The 21,401-nt window shown below is 39.3% G+C and overlaps 3 protein-coding genes across 3 annotated transcripts; 1 reads left to right on the top strand and 2 right to left on the bottom strand.

Annotated features, from left to right (window-relative positions):
• Positions 1–264: 264 nt before the first annotated feature.
• On the bottom strand, positions 265–15,749 carry LOC145651691 (uncharacterized). The gene is made up of 2 exons (XM_081699004.1): positions 15,213–15,749; positions 265–1,237 (listed from the first exon to the last, which is right to left on the bottom strand). Exon 2 carries the CDS (start codon positions 1,116–1,118, stop codon positions 726–728), a length of 393 nt encoding a protein of 130 aa, XP_081555130.1. The 5' UTR covers positions 1,119–1,237; positions 15,213–15,749; the 3' UTR covers positions 265–725.
• On the bottom strand, positions 9,309–12,680 carry kctd12b (potassium channel tetramerisation domain containing 12b). Its single transcript, XM_027004909.3, has one exon. The coding sequence runs from the start codon at positions 11,587–11,589 to the stop codon at positions 10,735–10,737; it is 855 nt and encodes a 284-aa protein (XP_026860710.2). The 5' UTR covers positions 11,590–12,680; the 3' UTR covers positions 9,309–10,734.
• Positions 14,451–20,886, top strand: prps1b (phosphoribosyl pyrophosphate synthetase 1B). Its single transcript, XM_027004908.3, has 7 exons — positions 14,451–14,758; positions 16,601–16,784; positions 17,848–17,946; positions 18,088–18,212; positions 18,361–18,534; positions 18,659–18,818; positions 19,640–20,886. Exons 1-7 carry the CDS (start codon positions 14,637–14,639, stop codon positions 19,730–19,732), a joined length of 957 nt encoding a protein of 318 aa, XP_026860709.1. The 5' UTR covers positions 14,451–14,636; the 3' UTR covers positions 19,733–20,886.
• The last annotated feature ends 515 nt before the right edge of the window (positions 20,887–21,401 follow it).

Here is a 21,401-nt window from a genome sequence, read left to right as displayed (position 1 = left end):
CTTGGAGCAGGTTCTGCTTTGCACCACAAGGCAGCAGCTTCCTTACCGAAAATCTGACGGACTAATGTATGGGCTTTGGAGAGCAGAGAGGAGATGGTAGGTGTGAAAAAAAATGTCACAGTGAACAGTGAAAACATTTTTTTTGGTTTATAAATCTATTTATTGTTCAGTTTCATTTAATGGAAAACATTGTTGGACAGTTAGAGGAACAATGTTTTACAGTGATCAGCATGATGTCAGTCAGTGCCCCCCCCGCCCCCCCGCACACCAACTCATTCCCCATGCAGACTACTTTTCTTTAAAAGAAAAAAAAATCAGGTTACTAGAGATTTTTTTATACAAAGGGCCATTAATAGTGTGTATTAAGGATCTTTCCACATTGTCTCATGATTGCAACTCCAAAATTATTTCCTTTTGGTGTTTTCAAAGAGATGGTGTTTGGTGTTTTTCTGTTCGCAATCTCAGATTGCATGACCAATAAATACGAAAACTTCACCAACAAAAAACATCATGAGTGTGATTACATGTTTCTGACACCAATAGACATGTCTCTCTGAACATGACAAGTCTGATAACATGTTTCTGACACCCATACACACAATATCTTTCTGGGGTCTATTTCTGGAGAGGGGAATGGATTAAACGTTGTAGACTGAGTCAGCAACTGAGAACCTGCATCTCTCAAGCATTACAGCTGGGTTGCTGTAGCCTGACAGCAGGTGGTTTTAGGTGTCATACTTCTTCAGGAGGTCAGTCTGCCAGTGCCTCTTGCGGTCAGGAAAAAGCTTTGGGATACGAATCTTGCGGAAGTCCTCGATGCACTTCTTCAGCTCCTGTTCCATCAATTTCCTCTCCTCTTCCTCAGGGTCCTGTGCCAGGGCCCTGCCATTCTCTCCAGTGGCTGTAGGTCTAGGCAGGGTTTTCAAGGCCAGGGTGGTGGGCCTTCCAGGGCTGCTGGTGGGCATTGGAGGGGGGCTGGATGGAGGGTGGGCAAAGGGATTGGGACAGGGGTTGAGAGGTGGTATGGATGGGCCTATGACTGGCAATGGTGGTGAGGGGAGCAACAGATCAGGGCTGTCCTGGCTTGGCAGCAGGGTATTGTGCTCTATGGGAGGCATTTGTTCTGAGTCCAAATCTGCACTGGGTCTGTCACTGCCTATGCCTTCTACTGGTTGGTCCTCTGGCTTGTCTGCAGTACTTTGGTTGCATGGACATGGTGGGAATAACTCTTTATCACCTGCAACAGACACAAAATCGTGAATAAAATTCCAGTTTACCAGTTATAGAAACACACAGGTTGCCAAATGAGTTTTACAATTATTAGGCAAGCCACTGGGCTTGAAATCATAAGAAATGGAAGACCAATGAGAAACCAGAACACAGAAATAAATAAATACACATAGACACATTATGGTCTTAAATCAGGTTATTTTTTCAGGCCCTGTGTTCTGACTGGGTAAGGTTCTTTAGATGGTTGAAAAGACTTCACATAGAATATTGAGTTCACATTCTCTTCTTTCTTGTTTGCTTTATCAAAGTGCATAGAAAGAAAGCACACCATGAGAGGCTTGGAGATCAGCCTGGTCGCTGAAAGCAAGCCAGCCACTGGGACTGAGGCAAACATAGACATAGGAAAAAAAGCACAGGAGGTCTCGATCACAAGGGAAGTGAAGGAAGTTCAGCACGATGGCATGCGAGCCAAGATGGGAGAGGGTGGTGTGAGAAGTGGAGTTACAGAGCGGTGATAAAGAGGGCCTGGTGGTGAGGGGATATCATCCCAGCATTTATTCACATTAGTGCAGTGTCGGCAAAGTCGGCGGAGGTCAGAATCTCACTCAACCATCTGACAAAGGACTAAAGAGTACAGTCCCTGGTCCCTCCACCCTTGCTCCCCTTGCCCCTGCTCGACTGGAGGCACATGTCTGGTGTTATCTGCTTATGTAATAACTCCAGTGACGGAAAAAAAATGCCTCCACTCAACCGGAGGCTGATTAAAATATGCTGGTGCCGGTCTGTGTCCTTCTGTCTGAGTGCATGTTAGTGTGTGTTTTAGGAGGGTGGGAGTCAGACACTCATAATTTACACATGCTTTTGAGGGGTAATCTGAGGTTTTTGTACTAGCTTTTGTGGAAGACAGGAAGCAAGATAGAGAGAGACCGAGTTCGCGATCTATATTTATGCATCTCTGATTCCACTGAATGGCCCATAGCTAACACTGGATGAGAGGATGAATTCTTGAGCCTTTTTTTTTCTGGAGCCTTATAATGGATGATTGTTTTGCCAGCTTTAGGTGTGTGTGTGTGTGTGGGGGGGGGGGTTGGTTGAGTGTAAAGGACCAGCACATTTTACTATCCAGGCTTATAGAGTAAAGAGGAAAATACTCGTCCATTTTCCTGTCACCCTTTTGAAAAACGAAAGTGCTTTCTAGCATGTCTTGTTTTTTTTTTCCCCCCCAAGAAGCCCATCTGTTGTCAGTGGCACTTTTTTCTTGCTTTTTTTCAGTATCATCATTACTGCTATTAACAAGACTAATGTGTCACCAGTTCCAGGCTCTCATTAACAAGAGTGTGTGTTGGGTGTGTACGTGTTTGTATGTGTGTATGTGGTTTGTGTGATCACAAACCCATGCTTTATCAGTGAAGTTAGAGCAACTAATTTCAATAGCCACAATAACAGCTCAAAACAATACCTCTGCCATTTCTGACATTTTCTAAGAAAAAACTAAAATTTCAGCTCAAAATTTCACAATATGATGTTGACTCCACATGAACGTATATGGTTAGCACAGTTACCAGAGAGAATGAATCAGCATCCTGTACTTACTTATGCCCAGTGGGCACCTCAGTGCTAAATACGGAAGCCATCTGTACAATGGCTCATGTGATCCAAGGTGCGACTTCATTGTTCATCCTAGCTCATGGACCTCATTATTAGGAACAATGCTACATTGTTAGCCAGCACACTCTTCTAAGCACAGCTGCCGCTTCGTGGACAGTTGCATAAATGATTACCTGGAGAGCTGTGTGAGAAGATCTTCACTTCAGCTCTCACTAACTACGGGCCCTGCAAGGTAGTCTTGAGTGGGATGTGGGAAGCATTTCAAAGTTAAAAAAAGAGGTCTATTGTCTCTATGGTTACACTCCACCACTGTGGAGCTTCATAGTGAGTTTATGATATATGCAAGTCTTTCCACTCTGTTTAATGACTGAGGAAGCTGTTTTGAAAGGTTCAGGTTTCAGATGCATTTGAACATTTTAGCACAGTAGTATGGCAAGTGTATTACACAATAAAAAGAAATTTTACAGCCAAAATGTTCATATATGGGTAATAGCTATATATATATATATATATAGATCTCAATGATCAGTTTCTTGCCCCAGCACCCATTGGCTGTATATTATGTGGGTAGCAGAGCATTTTCAACACATCAGTGATGCTGGCATGCTAGTGTCAGAGTAATTAGTGTTACACTGTTAGAGTATTAGGCATGGCAATGTAGCAATGCTGTTTTTTCACATCAGTGTCACTGCTGGCTTGATATTAGTCTGCCGTTAGCAATCCTGTGGTCAGAAACTGACTGCTAACGAAAAGCTAGCAGAAGGCTAACATAAACTCTGCATGGCCAGAGATGCCCTCTATTTCTAACCTGTACCCATCAAGGGGTGTATGTATGTATGTGTGTGTGTGTGTATGTGTATATATATATATATATATATATATATATATATATATATATATATATATATATATATATATATATATATATAAATATATATAATTTTTTTTTTTAATATATTTATTATATACACCCCTTTTTAAAAAAATATATACACCTTGATGGGTATCTATCTATCTATCTATCTATCTATCTATCTATCTGAAAGGTCCTGTTTCTCTGAAAACTTTGTGTACTTTGCTACAAACTCCCCTTCTCCACTTCTGTCTTTCTCCCTCCTCCATACACATTATCTATACACATTAACATGCAAACACAGTTGAAGAGAGGAGAAATCTGATAAGGTACAGCAGCTTTGTCCTATTGTTATGAACTAACATTTTTACTCTATCTGGTTGATGCCTCTCTATCTTCTTCCCTCTCTATTTCCAAACAGCAGAGATGTGGAGGAGTAATTAGATCCACTGTGACAACATTTGTCTTTATAATTCACTTTATAATGTCTTCCCAAGTCCCTTATTTACTGTGTGGTCTAGTGTCAGCTGGCAGTACCATATCAAATTTCCAAGAAGTTGCACGTGTGTCAATCTTCATCTTACACCTAGCGTGTGTGCCAGAGGGACCAATAGGCAGCGATCCTGGAACTGGACATAATAAATGAACATCTGCATGCTCCACTGTCCCCTTGCTCTATATGTGTACTGTGATGAAGCTCCCTTGCAGCTCTAGGGGGGTGAGGGTTGGTTGACTTTGCTGCTGGCTCTTGCCACGTTGGCACTGCCCCTCCCCCCCCGGCTCTGGCGGCTATGTTCTGTGGCTTTTTAGCACTGCGATCTGAGAGAAGGTTTTAATCAGAACTGAGATGGCTGCGGCATAATTACAGCTCAGCGTGTTTTATGGGTTAAAATTATGTTACACTCAGTGTTCTGGGCATGCTGCCACACTATGCAGCCTCTTCTCAGACGAGATTGGGAATATAGAATAAGGGAGAGAGCAAAGGGAGAAGGCTAGTGAGAAAAGGGAGAAAGGAGAGAGAAAAAGGGGGGGAATGAGAGACTGACTGATGATAGCAGGCGTGAGAGATACTTTGTCATTTGTGTGATGCTTGGTAACACAGACACATATTACTTTACTGGCCTTGAAATTTGCTGCAGTGGCTGACAAAAATGGGGAGGTATGGTGTTTTGGGAAAATCTAGGGGAAGCTGAACAAGTTTGCTGGGGGCAGGGGGATGGAGTGGGGTCTGGGATGATGGGAAGGCAGAGAGAAGCAACTGCAAAAGCTCCAGCAGCTTACTGCCCTGCTGCCCATGCTGTATCCCTGTGCCTCCCCCCCCACCGCCCCCCAGAACTCCCACTCCAGCCGCCCTCCCATGCCTGACTCCCCCTCCCAGGCACTGAGAGTATTGTGGCCTCTGAAAGTCTCTGAAAATCTTGGGCTGCATGAGGGAGACAGCAGTAAAGGCTTGCCAAAGAGCTGTGATGTAGGGTACATGTTGGTGGCTGGGGGTGGTCGTGAGCCAAACCTCTGCTGTTGGCGTGCCAAGGCACTGCAATCCCAAGTGGGCCAGGGTTTATGGCCAAAGCAGCTTTGGGGCCTAGCACTTTGGAAAGGGCAGACTGTAGAAACAAGCAAGGCCCATCCAGCATCCTCCCGTGCTCTTTGCTGGCTACTGAATATTTACTGATTTTCATTTTGATTTTCTATCCATATTTTCCTTCTTTTTGACTACAAGGGGGAATTGATGCTGACTTTGTTGGAGTGAAACTATCACCTTAATTCTACTTTCTCCCTAAAGTTCTTTTTCCTTCTTTTTTCTCCTCACTTTAGCGGTTTAAATGCTTACTTAAACAAGGATTTTGCTTACCTGTGAATGAGGAGACCATGGCACTGCTTGCTCAGAGCAACACCACGGCTTCTTTCTGCCACTTTTATTTTTTAGTACACTCTAGTGCTACAGTGGTACAGAAATTACACATCCCACTGCATCTGGGAATCAATTTTGTGAATCAATTATGAGAACATCTTTGTTTCTAATTTGTAACAGAAACTGTGCAATTCTAATTGAATAATTTAGGCTGTGTGAGCTGAAAGGATATCAGCTGTGCATTCCACACACCACATATGCTGCAGGTTTAAAGAAATATTTCCTCTAAAATGCTGTCATGGTCAGCAGTGTATGAAAGCGAACAGGGATAGTGAAGCTTGATTGCTCTGCAGAAAGTAAACTGGTCCACTGTGTTTTTGTCATTATTAGCATATATGGGACACGTGTTTAAGGTTGTTTTCCAGAAATCCTGGCAGCATTTCATGACACAATCTGTAGATAAACACCTCGTAGTATGCTGTGCCAAGGATCCATTCCATGTTTGGGTGTCTAGAGAGCTATATTGTGACATATGTTCCAGAGGTTTGAACATGCTACCAAAAGCTGTTTTCATTTTTTTTTCATTTCTCAAAAACTTCAGCAGATGCTTCCTCAAATGAATAGGATTGAAGAATACTATTCAGTTGAATTTAAACCTGAGCCAAATAATTTTTTCAGCTGTCTTAGATTTAAAAATTCTGTCCATGCACCATTTGCACAATTTCTTAAAAACTGTGGTGACATATTTTATTAAAATGCTAACAAGCTTCACTCCTAATGCTGCATTAGAGTGATCATCACTTACTGACTACCACTTGATATTGACCTTTTTTAGTATGAATTTTTCTGCATTACTACCACTATCACAAGGGCTTTAATTTTGTGGGACTTCTGTTGAATACCTTCCAGTTGGCTGTAACAATGCCAGATGAGCTCAGTTAAGTAGATTGAGACCAAATGGTTTGATTTCTCTGTCCTTAATAGTGGAAGCAGACATTTGTGCTCTAGTGTATTAGCCACAGACCAGGCAGGTCTGTGAATTTGACCGAGAACAGCACATTAACAAATGGAAGGATGTGGCTTTTATTGTTGATGGAATTTTCCTGGCCATGACCCCCAAGCACTAAATGTCTCTTTCATTATACCAAGATGTACAAAACATCATCAGTATGTTGTTAAAAGGGATGTATGGCCAACCCAATTATCGAGCAGTCAATGAACTGGAATAGCAAGTAAGGCCTCAATAAATGCTCACAGTAAAATCTCAAAACTAGCCATTTTTAACATATGCTTTGAGTATGAAAAGGGCAGCGATATAACAATAGTGAACGTACAGCATGTAATTCAGCATCCAGGATGCTGCCATGACAACAGGTGATCTGTTCAACCGATGTTATTATGCTGCAGCTAGCGGCACTCTGTTTATTTCCTGAAACATACACAATGGAATTATAGGTTACTTAATAACATTAAAAAAGGAGTTTGACTGTATGAGGCTTTTAAATGCACTAATTGTGGAAGGAAGTAAAAATCCCTTCCTAAGAGGCTTCCCTTCCCTTTCTACAGCTGCAGTAACAAACTCATGCTGAATTCTCCATGCAAAAAGGTGCAAATCTGCACCATACATAACAAAAAAATCGACAGTGCTCACATATACTTCATGCACATCAACTAGTTAGGTACTCATGGACTAAATCAGGACTAAACTACCAGAGTAAACATTTTTCTAAAATAATAATTAAAAAATGAACATCTATTAAAATACAAAAAAACCAAACAAACCCTACATTCATTTCAGGTAGACTAACATGGACATGGCTGCAATAAAAGTATATTTTTTCTTTAAATGTTTTGTACAAAAGTTAGGTTGCACAAAGCCAGTAGGTTTGTTTGATGAGGAAGCTGCATACCTAATTTCCTAGGAACTGTACACTCTTTAATTTTTCTCTTTTGGCTCTGAACTGCAGCAGATTGGAAATGAAATATTGACCATAAGGTTCAAATGTAGACTGCCATCTTTAATTCAAAGGTATTTTACATCCACATTGGGTGAAAAATGTACAAATAATGGCATTTTTAAACATGGCTGTCCTATTTCAGGGAATCATATGTAATTGGCTATTCCTTGGGTAGCTGTAGCTGCACTGTTAGTCCCCATACAAGGTAGTGAAACTATCAATCATCTAGAGATGATTAATCATGTGGCATTTACACCTGTAGTCTGCTGTTTCATTTCAATGTGCTGGAACAGAGCCAAAACAACAAAAATAGTGCTATGGTCCAGTTATAGACTGCACTGTAGTTTAGTACTAACACTATAGTCATAATGAAAGGTTGCAAATGGAAAAGCCACCCTGCCCCCCCCAAAAAAAAAACAACAACAACAACAACAACACTTCAGTCTGTTTTTTGAAAAAGGCGGCTGGTCTGGTTTTGGAGTGACAGACCATGTTTACTCACTCTATATAAGCTTGACCACCCTAGACTCACTGGAGTAGACTCTCCCACAACCATACTTAAGTAGCTACTTGGATTAAACATAAATTAATAAAGCTTGGACTGTTTATTAGCTGGGTCGCCCAAGGAGAATTGGTTCTCTTTTGAGTCTTGGTCCTCCCAAGGTTTCTTCCTCAGTTCCATCCAGGGAGTTTTTCTTTGGCACCATCGCCTCTGGCTTGCTCATTAGGAACTTGGATCCATACATTTGGTAAAGCTGCATTGTGACTACTTGTGTCGTAAAATGTGCTATATAAATAAATGTGATTTGATTTGATATGCACCCCTCTTCATCTTTAGCTTGTCCCACTGACTAATCTGAGCATTACTACAGCACACAAAACCTAATCAAGGTCACCTGAACACGTTAACTGCCCTGAAACACATAAGAGATTTCAGATGACAGCCTCTTCTGTTTCAGTTGAAGACTGTCCTGTATCAGTTAAGCAAAGACCACACACACAGTATTCTCAAATATTTTGCAGCAAAACCTTTAGATTCTCATCATGCCACCTGAGTCTTATGTGAAATTTATTTATAGGGTAATCTTTGAGAGGAGCCAGTTACACATTTGCCCTGGTTTCTATTCTGGCATTGTCTTGGGTGAGCTTTTGAAGTCACAACAATGAGAAAAGATTAATAATAAGGTATAAGGGAGACTGTGCTCGTTGCTGAGGGAAAACGTGTGCTCAGGGGACACAAGCGTGATAATCTGGTTTAATTCATCAGTCTCTTCACATTTCAACTACATATATCTGCCATAAAGCAACATTAATCATCAAGGCAAATTAAGGTAATTTCCCAAGTGACCTTTTGTGGGAGGAAAAAATCTGATTAAAATCAAGAAATTACATATCTATCCAGATTCTGTGATCAAATGCAGACAAACATGCAAGAGGCTGTTTTTCATTGCTTTGTATTTGTTCATCTTTCTTGGTCATGGGTTATAATTCTTAATATTTATTTTCCATTTTAGAATGTGCTTGTGAGATTAAATATGGGGAAATGTACTTCTAGAATTTTATAAGAGTGATATACAAATGAAAGTTCAGATTAATCAGTTTAATCCATCAAAATACATTGACAATTTGTCTTTTCTTCATGTTTTAATGCCACTGTCACTAGCCTTGTATAAAACAGAATGCCTTCACATGACCTTCACATGGGAATGTTCTAAATTATAAATATTATGGTCTAATTAGTAATTTCAGTGAACGACTACATGCCAACCAATAGTCTTGTAAAATAATGACAAATCTGAGGCCGGAATTACAGCTGGGGAGGGAATTTAATGGAAAAATATGTATTCTAAGAGCTGTGTCAATAATTTTGCATTAATGGTTTGTACAATTCCGTCCTTAAGATCTGAGGTAACAGCTGCTGTGCAAATTCATGGATGTCCTGAGGGTGTACCTGATAATTTCTCCTTCATCTATTCTCAATTTCTTTTGTTTGTTTGTTTTCCAGGTGTTCCACACATTACACCCATTTGTTGTACTCTTTGTAATGTTTGGCAAATTGCTAACATGAGGGTTCACAGTAGCTGAACTTTTCAAACATTGTTCACACGAAAGTAATATTTACTCTCACAAAAATAAACCTTATTTATTGTCACTAAACACTGATTTGACATAAATCAAATAAGGTTATACAACCATTATAAACAAAGTTTCATCTTTCTCTAAATGGCCTGTGAGAGGTTCTAGTTGGAAACAAGATGTAAAAATTAAAAGAAAAAAACCTTTTTTGTGTGAGGTAACACATTAACAACACTCTTACACCGTAGGGGACTGGAATACTGAACGCTTCATGTCACTATCAATACATCTCACCAGGCTTTCCTTCTGAGCAGATTTCAGGTGACTTCTTAATCCTTTTATTTTTGTGCCTTCCATTGCCTCCTGCTTTGCTTTGGCAAAAAGGCAAATTTTCTTCCGCTTTAACACTATCTGTTGGTCAGTAGTACTGTAAACAAGACACAAGGTTTACGTCTTGCTAAAATGGCTCACTAACAAACCCGCAGGGCTTCTATCAGTTTCCTGCTGTCCTAGTGATCACTGTTGTTTGTTCATGTGCAATTCCATGGCTCTCAATCAGTTAAATGAGATTTACTGTATGGTTGAGATGGCTATGGCATCAGCTTGCTGGTTTCCCAATGGTTTGGTCCCAAAAAACCTTTCAACATGTTGCTTTACATTTACTTTACTGAACACATATGTTTTTCTTAAGAGATGGCCAGTACCCTAGAAAGCTTTAAAAGTCCAGCTATTTGGTTGACAGATAAGAAGAATGCTGTCATGCAAGTCTGATGCCAAATTGAAGATACAGGAAGTCATGGATACAGGAAGTCATGGATACAGAAAGCTCTTCCAAGCCCTTTCAGTTGGCCGTTTTGCTGCTTTGGACAGCTGAACAGCAACAGCACTAAATAAACTCAACAGTACAACACTACTTCACAAAGGCCAGAAATGCTAGAGATGGTTACACAAGAACTGGGAGAGGTTTGCAGTTGGAAGAGGGTACGTAGCTTGAAGAGGGGGGTAGTTGTAAGTACAAGGCATCATGGGTTTGAGGGAAAGAGTCTAAATGGTGGTTTCTGGGGTGGTGATTTAGAAGCATCTACAGCTAATGCGACAGGTGCCATGTTGGAGAGAGGTGGAAGGCTGGAAGGACGCATAGGAGCAGGTATCTGAGCTCACTCACGGTAGAACACGTATTCTGTGTAGCTGGTCCAAATCTTGTCATCTGTCTGGTCGTGGGCAAAGGCGCAGGTCCCCGTCGAATTGCAGGCTACCATATGGAAGCCTGCATCAGCTAGCTTGTCGAATGCCTGCTCGAGAAACGTAAACTTCAGGTAGTACCTAGATGTGTAGCGCTCTGGTGGGCGGTCAGGGTCGCGACTCTCGTTCAGGGTTTCGCCGAAGACCTCCTTGGCAAGGGAGGTCTTTCCACACACCATGATCCGAGCCACGCGCCGGAACTTGGCATCTGTTTGGCTGTCACGGCCCAGTGTGTAGGAGCCTCGGTAGCCAATTGTGATGAAGCCAGAGCGCTTGCCATCAACCCCGCCAGACCCAAGGGTGGAGCAGGCAGCAGCTGCCGCACCCAGGGTTGCCAGGCTATGGGTGGCATCTGTGCTGGGCGATGAGTCCTCAGGGTCACTCTGGCAGCCCTCTTCACCCAGAGAGTTCTGCTTGCTGATCTTTGGGGCCAGCAGCTTGACAAGTTCTGGGAGATTAAAGAACTCTGCCTCTCGCTGTAGTCTCCCTCGCTCAGGGAAGTGGTCTGGTAGGACAAGCTGCTGGTCCCGCATGTAGTCCAATATGTAACGAAATAGGAAGCCATCACGGTCAACAAAAAAACGACCCTTTGTGTCACGAGCCAAGCCTGCAGGGCTTTTCTGGCTGAACATTTCCCATAAGCGGGAGTCTGGCACACTAGTGAGGGTAGAATAGCGTGTTATGTACACCTGTCCACCAACATTTAATTCAATTATCTCTGGAAAAGGAAGCCCCTCTGGAACACCACTAGAATTGTCTGGTAAAGCCATTTCTGAGAGAGGTATGACACAACTACTTCTGAAGAAAAACTTTGCAAAAGAATGTGAAATCTATGCCCTTTACAGACTAATAGCTAAATGTATCAGAAATGATGAGGAATATATTATCACAAGAGTTTCTTCCAGCCACAAACAGGATGGAGACTTACAGAGGTTTTACGCTCGAATGAAATCCTGAATGTAGTCACGGAAGCCCCTTAACATGAAAAATGTGCTCCTCCACTTCAAAATCGCGGATTTGGATTTGAGTTAAAAAGTCCGTCACTTTGAGAAATGGAAATAGCAGGTTTGAGATTTCGGATGCAAAGGCGCGTATTCGGAAACGTCCTGTATCATTACCAAGCACTGATGTGCAGTTCAGAAGAAAATAGTCTACATTCTGGCTCAAAGAGCTTCAGAAGTCGCTTTCTCAGGACTCCCATTCAATTAACTATATCCATTGCAGCTTTCTCCGAATATTAGCCCAGTTAAATTTGTTACATGTAAACTTCAGCTCTAGATAATTGCGTAAAGGTCGAACATGATATCGATAAATATTTTTTGTAGAAAATTTGAATGAATATACATAATAAACCTAGCCTATTCCTTCCATAGCTCTCGTAGACTGAAGCGCTACCTCTTCCCGGGAGGCGTGCTTTACTTCTCTCACAGGCTCCGCGAAGAGCAACTGCCACAGTATTCTTTCCTCTAACCCCACCTACGAACTCGTGACGTCACGGACACGGTCTTTCTTGGTAGGCTTCAATTAAACAGTTATTTAAATAAATAAATAAATAAATAAATAAATATATAAATAAATAAATAAATAAATCCTGGTGAGCATATATCGTTTCAAGATCTTCTCATTAGGATAATATGTACATTCTAAAAATAATATACAACATTTTCCTCAATTCGCCTAACGAGCTAGAATTTCTGTAGTTATATTTTAGCTGACGTCATCAAATAAGGTTACTGGAAACACGATTTTGAATTTAAATAGGCCTACATAATAACCCTAATCAAATTCATACATTTCAAATTCATAGCGTAACAGTGACCTCTAGTGGACTAAAGACAATAACATTGGTCAACAATGATTTTGGTTCATGCAAAAAATACCTTTTATGTGTTTTGCACACCTAATCCAAGGAGACGCTGGACACTGAAGAGAGATGTTCTGAGGCCAAATATAGGCAGAAATGATACACCTGTACATTTTAAAAGTAAGATTGTACATATTTTAAATATAATAACAGCATTGTTTATAAATAATATATACTTAATGTAAAATGCAATTGCCCTGTCACATAAGTCATATGTGATAGAAAAAAATTAAATTCAGCAAGAAAGTACTAATGAAAGCTCCAAAAATGTTGTGCAAGCATTCATTCTTAGTTAATTTATTAAAACTGAGGTAATAAATCGATAATAAATTGATGGGAACTGAGCTTGATCTCATTTGGATACACAACAGTCCCATCTTGACAGGCTGTCCTAACAGAACTTAAGGCCTATCCTGTTATCCTATAAATAAAACATAACAAGCCCAGCCACCTACCTCAAATACCTCAGACAGTATTAAGCCCTAAAGGGGCAATCGGATGTGTAGCAGGAACAGTGCAGCAGAACAGATTCCAAGAAAGACTTATATCCAGAGGCAGCCAAACATGTAATAATATGGCCAGAGTTTTCCCATCCATAGCTGCAGAGGTAATTTGCAGTTTATATTTTGGCTGCTCCTTGGATAATCTGGAGTAATAACTGAGGAGTTGACATAGCTATTGTCCAGCTGTGTGATTTTATTGGATAGCGGCTGCAGCACATTTAAAGCATTTCCATGATGAAGCATTTATACACCAACCAAAACTATAAAATGAGAATGCTCTTGTAGAGGTGAATGATTTGTAGTTTAAAGCCAGTAGTTCAAGGTCTGTGGAGCTACACTAGACAGCAATGACATTGTTGTTTTGTTTAATATACAACATAGCCCTTGTCAGCCCCTAGAATTGCTCAAATATAAGGCTTGGCCAGAACATTACAGTGTAGCCTACTTGGTCTCAAAATATACATTTTGCATTGACTTTTATTTAATATTAACCAGTGGTATATTTTCATTAGAACCATGTCTGCACACAATTGTTCAAACTATGTCTGCACAAATTTGCAACTGTGATGGATAGAGATGCAGTTGGATGAGGAACTTTTAATTGCCTTTTTAGCTCCATTTCACTGACCAGAAGACTCAAGATATCATTCCTTTTGAGTTCTGGAGATGTCTCTCAGATACAGAAAATGCGTCAAGATGCAAATAAATGCTGACACAGCATTAATTAAGCTAGCACTGTTCATTATTCACAAAAGTATTTCCACTCTGTATGAATTATTCAGTTAACACAATAAAATTGCAACCAAATAAAACCTAAACAAAACCATAACAAAAACAGCATTGTTATCAATTAATTGTTAAGCGGAGGTTAAAAGCTCTCATATTTACAAAATAGCTGTACACGTAAGACAAGCACCTTTTAAACTTATCTTACAAAAGGAGTGTGAATTTCTCTGCCTGAAAGGCCCTTTCTATCAGCACTCCTTAGTAATGGTCTTTTATCTGAAAATTTAAATGAGAACATAAACATCTCTGCACTAAACACATGTTTTGTTCAGTGGTAGTTTAACATTATAAAACAGGGGTTGGAGTAAGCAAGAAATTCAAATGCAATTCAAAAACAAACTAGTTATAAAAAAGTAGTGTAGTAAAGGACTCAATAGGAGTCAAGGATAAAGGCGTGTGAACCTGAAAGAAAACATCACCAACGGGTTAAATGACGTAAACAGGCAGGACTAATTTATGATCTCGCGCGCGACTGGAGACTCGTGAGATTAACTATGGCGGAAAGGTAGGGAGGACGTTCACCTAACAGGGAAATTCAGCATCGGCTAACCGCATTGGCCGACAAGCTCCTTCTGGTCAAGCAGACGTTGCTGTTTTAGAGCAAAGACTGGTTTGTTCCGTTATCCCTGTTTGGGCATAACACGAGGCACTAGAACACATAAAGATGCCTAATATCAAGATCTTCAGTGGTAGCTCTCACCAGGATTTATCACAAAGAATTGCAGACCGCCTCGGACTGGAGTTGGGGAAGGTCGTTACGAAAAAGTTTAGCAATCAAGAGACATGGTGAGTAATGCTAATTCTGGATTTCTCGTATGTTAACTAGTTGCGTTGGCTACATGTGTCGTCTTGAAGTGCTGTTTTTCAACAGTCCTCGGAACTTGTAGTTCAGATCATGAAATCAGTCTCTCCACGTGGGGTTGCTAACACTTCAACTCCCAGAATGCAGTGGAGTTACCGAGACCACTGCGCATTACTGGGACACCTTCTGTACATAAGGGACGTATGTTAGCAAAAACTGTCCGATAAGCGAGAAAGGCTAGTTTCAGAATTCACCATATGATGTAAAGATACTCAGGGTTGTTAACATTTCGAAATGCATCGGTTAGATAGGTTAGTTGGCTGTGTTTTACGATCAGAAATTCTTAAAGCAAAACATGCTGCTTAAGTTGGCTGACCTTCATCTCGAACACATCGATATTTTAAGCAGCGTTTCCATACACAAAAATTCGTAACCTACCAGAATTAACCAGTTATGTCCTCGTTTCCAGCATTCATAACTTGCAGCCTGGGCTGAGTCTGTGTTCAGTTAGCAAAAATCGAGTTCACTACGCATGTGCAAGCATATGTAACTGCACTCACGCAATATGTAAGGTTACACTTCTAATAAACATTACAATAATTGTAAGCAGGCTTACAGACGTTTCGTAAATGTATATCCATTTATTGTAAGCATCAGCCCAAATTTGTTTTTTCAATGACATAAATTAACATGAACTGTGTAGGCTGTACAAAAAGTAAATATATTGCCCACCATTCTATGTTTATTTGAAAACTATAAATAACGCAGGATCCACATATATAATATAAGATTTGTTTATCGTAAAAATTATATACTTAAATGAAAACAAAAAACGTCTTACAGAAAGTTTGTACTATTTCATCTGTAGGGGGTCACTAATCAAATACATTATAATGCACTATAATACAACATGACGTGCCTACAGCTGTAATAGAGTGGCTATTCAGTTAGTCACACTACAAGGAAAAGAATGTAGGGATTATCATGTTGGTGAGCAAACTGCATCACAAGATCATTACATAATTCAGTGCTTTGGTATGTTTGGACTCAATACAGAGTATAGCCTGACTTGATTGTCTACTGTGTCATAGTTGACTAAATGTTTTTAAATGATCTTTAGAAATGGAAAGCTGACAAGCAACACCACAGCTATTTTGCATATTCGGAATAGGAGAAAAAAAATGACTTTGTTGGAGAGTGGTTGAATATTTACCACTTTTTGCAAGTCTTTCTAAGACTCACTTGGTTTGATGCATTTTCCTGATTCAGATTTTCATAGTTGGATCCCATAGCAATTAATAGCACATTCTCCTCTCTTCAGAAAGTGACATTTGACAGATTTAATGCCTGAGCACCTTTCATTATGTTGCAGTTGAGGCTAGAAAAGTGTCTTTCCATTATGCCTATCATGCAATTGATTACTAAGTGGTACACTTTGACGTCAAACATTTGTTTACTTTCTGGTTGTGTGTGCTGTCCAAGGGTGGAATTAACAAGACAATCATAAAGTTTCTTTGTTTTCCATATTGAAATGCCATTGAAATTATTTTTTAGCTACTCCATTGCTTTAGCAAGATATTGGATTCAAATGATGCACATCAACTGATTTTGGATTTGTTTAGAAAGATCAGGTCACATATCCTTAATATTAATGCTAACATTTGGTAAAGGAAAACCATCAATAGTAGGCTGGAGCACTACTTGAACAACCATGTGGGAGCAGATAAAGATGAATCCCTTTTCTAGTATCTATCTCTTTTTTTAGCCATTTATGGGGAGTAAAGTTAGTCTTTAATATCAGTCCTTGTGTCTTCTTGCCATTGCAGTGTGGAGATTGGAGAGAGCGTCCGTGGCGAGGACGTATACATTGTACAGAGTGGCTGTGGGGAAATAAATGACAACTTGATGGAGCTTCTAATTATGATTAACGCCTGCAAAATAGCATCTGCCTCCCGTGTCACTGCCGTCATCCCATGTTTCCCTTATGCCCGGCAAGATAAAAAGGACAAGGTAAGACTGTCTGTCGGTTTGGACATGTCTTAGTTAACCATTCACCACTGCTGGAGTGTAAAAGTCCCCAGTTGTAACACTGTTTGGATGTGTCTGCATAATGGCATTTAGAAGGTACTAATCCAGGGGCAGTGGTAGCCTAGTGGATAGGACATTAGACTGTCAGCCGAATTGAGAATGAATCCCAGCTCTGCCCTGCATTGGGCTGTCAGCTGGAATTGAGTTTGAATCAGTTTGGCCCTTGAGCAAGGCCATTAACCCTCTTGGCTCCAGGGGCACCATACAATGGCTGACCCTGCGCTCTGACCCAGCTCACAAAGAAGCTGGGATATGAGAAAAGAAACATTCAGTTGTACTGTACACATGTGTATATGCATATATGACCAAATAAAGGCATTCTATCTGGCCTAGATCTTAATCTTAGTTTATGGTAAAGCATATGAGAAACTGGACCCATTCCAGTGAACGGGTACTATCTGGTGTGTTGACAAAAACAAAATAAAATTGAGAACAAACTGATTTCAGGTCAGCTTTGGAAGCCATGCAGAATCGTGCATAGAGTAGTCATAGTTGCTGGACCCCAAAACAAGGCAGAGTAAAACCATATTGGTGTGTGTCACTATAGTGCTCCAGACGTTGCTAGAGTTGTGCCTAGGTAAAAAAAAAATCAAATTTATTTACATAGTGCTTTTTACAACAGCTGTTGTGAGAAAGCAGCTTTACACATGTCTGAGTCCAAGCCCCCAGTGAGCAAGCCAAGGGCAACAATAGCAAGGAAAAACTCCCTAAAGCATGAGGAAAAAACCTTGAGAGGACCAAGACTCAAAGGGGGGGAGGGGGGGGGGGGGCATACTCATTTGGCAGACAACGGACACTACAATAGCTAAAAATAGCTAGTCATAGTCCAAATTGTCATAACACTGGATATTTTCAGTAGTTGAGATGTCATTTGTTTCATTTTTTTTCATTTACAGTGAAATTACTATTGTAATCCTCTGGTGCTTGGTGCAAAATTGCTCTCTTTGTTTACTATAGGATCACACTAAATGTTCTCTCTCTGTAGAGCCGGGCGCCAATCTCTGCCAAGCTGGTGGCCAATATGCTCTCAGTTGCAGGTGCTGATCATATAATAACCATGGACCTACATGCTTCCCAGATACAGGTGAGGTTGTCTGCACTGAAATGGGCTTAATGGATGTGCTGCTTATGTAAACGCCTAACCCTTTCAGTCTCTTTGCAGCACACATTGGTTCTTTTATTTATTTCTCTGGTGGTCTTTTGCCTAATTTGGTATGTTTTTTAGGGATTCTTTGACATTCCTGTGGACAACCTGTATGCAGAACCTGCTGTGCTAAAATGGATTAAGGAGAATATTCCTGAATGGAAAAATTGCACCATTGTTTCACCTGATGCTGGAGGAGCCAAAAGGTGTGGCCATCCTCTGCTCAGAGTTGCATATTACTTACACTGAGAGAATGTGTTGGAGTTAAATGGTGTGAGGTACTTTTTTTTTTTTTTTTTTCTTTGCTTCATTTGAAGTAACATGCCTCTAAGGTTTGTTTTTTTCCATTGGCAGGGTTACCTCCATAGCAGACAGGCTAAATGTTGACTTTGCCCTCATTCACAAAGAGCGGAAAAAGGCTAATGAGGTGGATCGCATGGTGTTGGTTGGAGACGTGAAGGATCGGGTAGCCATCTTAGTTGATGACATGGCTGACACGTGTGGTACCATCTGCCACGCAGCTGACAAGTAACACTTTTTTGCCTTATGTGGTATTACTCTGTATTTATTTGCTATAAGTATTATTGTGTACTAATATTGTAAGGACTAGTTTATTTAATGGATTTCTTTCCCCCCCCCTTTGTTTTCCTAGGCTGATATCTGCTGGTGCCACCAAAGTTTATGCCATCCTTACTCATGGCATCTTCTCGGGGCCTGCCATATCACGCATCAACAATGCTTGCTTTGAGGCTGTAGTTGTCACCAACACCATTCCACAGGAGGAAAAGATGAAGCATTGTCCTAAAATACAGGTGAGATACCAGTGAAGAATGCATTTTTCTAAATGTAGGGTTCTTGAGTTGTCTGCCTACATTTTGGCCATTGACAAATATTTTACAACATACTAAAACATTGACAAAAATACTAAAATATTTCCAAATTCAAATGCAAATTTGAAAACGCTAATTAAATGGTGTTTACAATTACAACTGCCCATGTGAATGCATTAAGTGCACTCATAATTCAAATGCAAACATATATTTACCATTGCATTCCTGTATGCATTGGCTGCCAAATTTTGAAATGAAATGTATAATTTCCCATGTTGCTGTGTTTTTTATTTAAGGAAAAGCTCAATCAAATGAAAAGCAGTCCTTTTGACATGTCATTTTCATTGTCTTAATGGTATTACAAACCGAATAACAATCTCCCATTCGCAATTGTATATCATCAGCATCATGCTCCAGCTGTGCCAAAATGAATGTATTTGCAATTACATAGCCACCGTCAACAAGTCATTCCTGTCAATCAGATAATGCTTGGGGAACATTGGGAAGGACTTTTTGTTCGGGACATCAGTCATACTGTTAAGACAATGAAAATGAAATGTCAAAAGAACTTTGCTTTTTTAATTTGCTTTGTAATGAAAAGAATTTTCACATTTTGAATTTGAACAAATTCCAGAATATGATGACATCTTCCCTCTTCTATTTTTTAATAGTTTTAACGTTCTTGACTAGAGAAACTCATGTTTCCTCAGATTTAGCTAACTCCACTTGATTAAAGTGCAAGTCTCAATCTAATCTCAAGTAACGAATTCAGTATGACATTTTCCCCCTCCCACTTCTTCCAGGTCATTGACATATCCATGATCTTAGCTGAGGCTATTCGCAGAACCCACAATGGCGAGTCTGTCTCCTATCTCTTCAGCCACGTTCCTTTGTAACTTTGCTCCCTTGCTGCTTGTCCGTTGGCTGTGTTATCAGAAAGAGCGAGCTCAACCCCGGGTCCTCAGCGGCAGACATCTCACTGAGAGTTCGCTTTGTCCAAACCCAGAGGATGTCAGCCTTGTGTGAAATCACAGCACCTGTAACACCACCCCCATCCTCAACTGGAGCATACATTTGTAGTTCAGGATTCAGCAAAGCATTCTAAATTATTTCAGTTGAGGCAGAAAGCCTGATCTTTTTAGTTCCATGTCTCACAGCCCCATTTTTGATATAATACACTGACAGTGAGTACTGTACATGCAAGGCTGTTTGGGTAATGACTTGTTACAGTTTAATTTATTTGGGCATCATTTGTGTCCAATGATGGTAAAGACCTGTGTAGGTGGTGCTGACACTGGCACCCTGTTTAAAGAATGTGTGTGTGTGTGTGTGGATGATTTGATTTTATTTATTTTTTTTCCTTTGGCATTCATTTTATTAGATGCTGGGGATTGTACTTTGGGGTCTCTGCAGGCTGGAGCTTCCTTGACATAGTCCGTTTTATGTTTTTATTGCTTTTTCTCTCACGCTCTCTCTCTCTACTTTTTTAAAGAAATCTGTGAATTTTCTGGAATATCTCACTTTCTTCTGTTATAAATGTTCTTGTTATGAATTCTCTTTTATAAATGTTAGTTAAATAATCCATTTAAGTTGACTATTGTGTTCTTATTAAGAGTTGTGATAGAGCAAGAAATTTCGCCTGGGTTGGCTTTTCGTAACAGTGGATTGTAGGGTACCAACCTTGCACATTTCAATTTTTAATTTGAGTTTGTGTGTTGATCACTTACATTAATGACAGCTTTCTGATTAGGAAAACATTAGGAAAACAATTTCAGTGATTTGATACCATTGTTGGCATTCATATTTCTCAAAGAGACAAGACAGAATGTATGTGCATGACCCACTTCAAGGTTATCAAAATTTAGCCTCAAGACTAACACATTTAAGGGCAAGACATGATACTTTTTGTTTTTTTTGCCTCTTTTGAGTATACAAATTCAGTTTTAATTAACTTCTGATTCTAATTCAATTTACTAGTATTTAGTGGCATTTTACTATTTTTATTTTGTGTGCTTAATAATACTAGATTAAAGTTTGCACATTAACTTTTTTTTCCTGTCCTTTGGCCAAAATCTTGGAGTTTTCATGACAATATATATATATATATATATATATATATATATATATATATATATATATATATATATATATATATATATATATATATATATAAAATGTGTGTTTTAAAATATATATATTAAAATTGAAATATATATTAAAATTGAAATATATATTTATATATATGAATATTTAAAAAAATATATATATATATATACATCTATATTTATGTTTATATTTATATATATTCTAATAGTATATTAATAAAATTTATATATTATATTAATATAAATATATTTATATATATTCTATTTTAATATTAATATATATAAATATATATTTATATTCTATTTTAATATTAATGTATAGATCGATATATATATTAAAATATATTTTACTAATATTTATATTAATTTATATTTTATTGTATACATTTATAGATATAGATACATATATAAAGAAATATATTAATATTTATATATATTAATAAAATATATATATGTTTAT

This window comes from Electrophorus electricus, chromosome 16 (assembly GCF_041902795.1).
Source record: "Electrophorus electricus isolate QZ-2024a chromosome 16, ASM4190279v1, whole genome shotgun sequence".
NCBI classification, from domain to species: Eukaryota; Metazoa; Chordata; class Actinopteri; order Gymnotiformes; family Gymnotidae; genus Electrophorus; species Electrophorus electricus.
This window is presented reverse-complemented; position numbering and strand designations above follow the sequence as displayed.

Coding starts and splice junctions, on each gene's coding strand:
- prps1b (XM_027004908.3), top strand. CDS start 14,637: ATGCCTAATATCAAGATCTTCAGTGGTAGCTCTCACCAGGATTTATCA. Junction 14,759..16,600: donor TTTAGCAATCAAGAGACATG/GTGAGTAATGCT, acceptor TTGCCATTGCAG/TGTGGAGATTGGAGAGAGCG. Junction 16,785..17,847: donor GGCAAGATAAAAAGGACAAG/GTAAGACTGTCT, acceptor CTCTCTCTGTAG/AGCCGGGCGCCAATCTCTGC.
- kctd12b (XM_027004909.3), bottom strand. CDS start 11,589: ATGGCTTTACCAGACAATTCTAGTGGTGTTCCAGAGGGGCTTCCTTTT.
- LOC145651691 (XM_081699004.1), bottom strand. CDS start 1,118: ATGCCTCCCATAGAGCACAATACCCTGCTGCCAAGCCAGGACAGCCCT.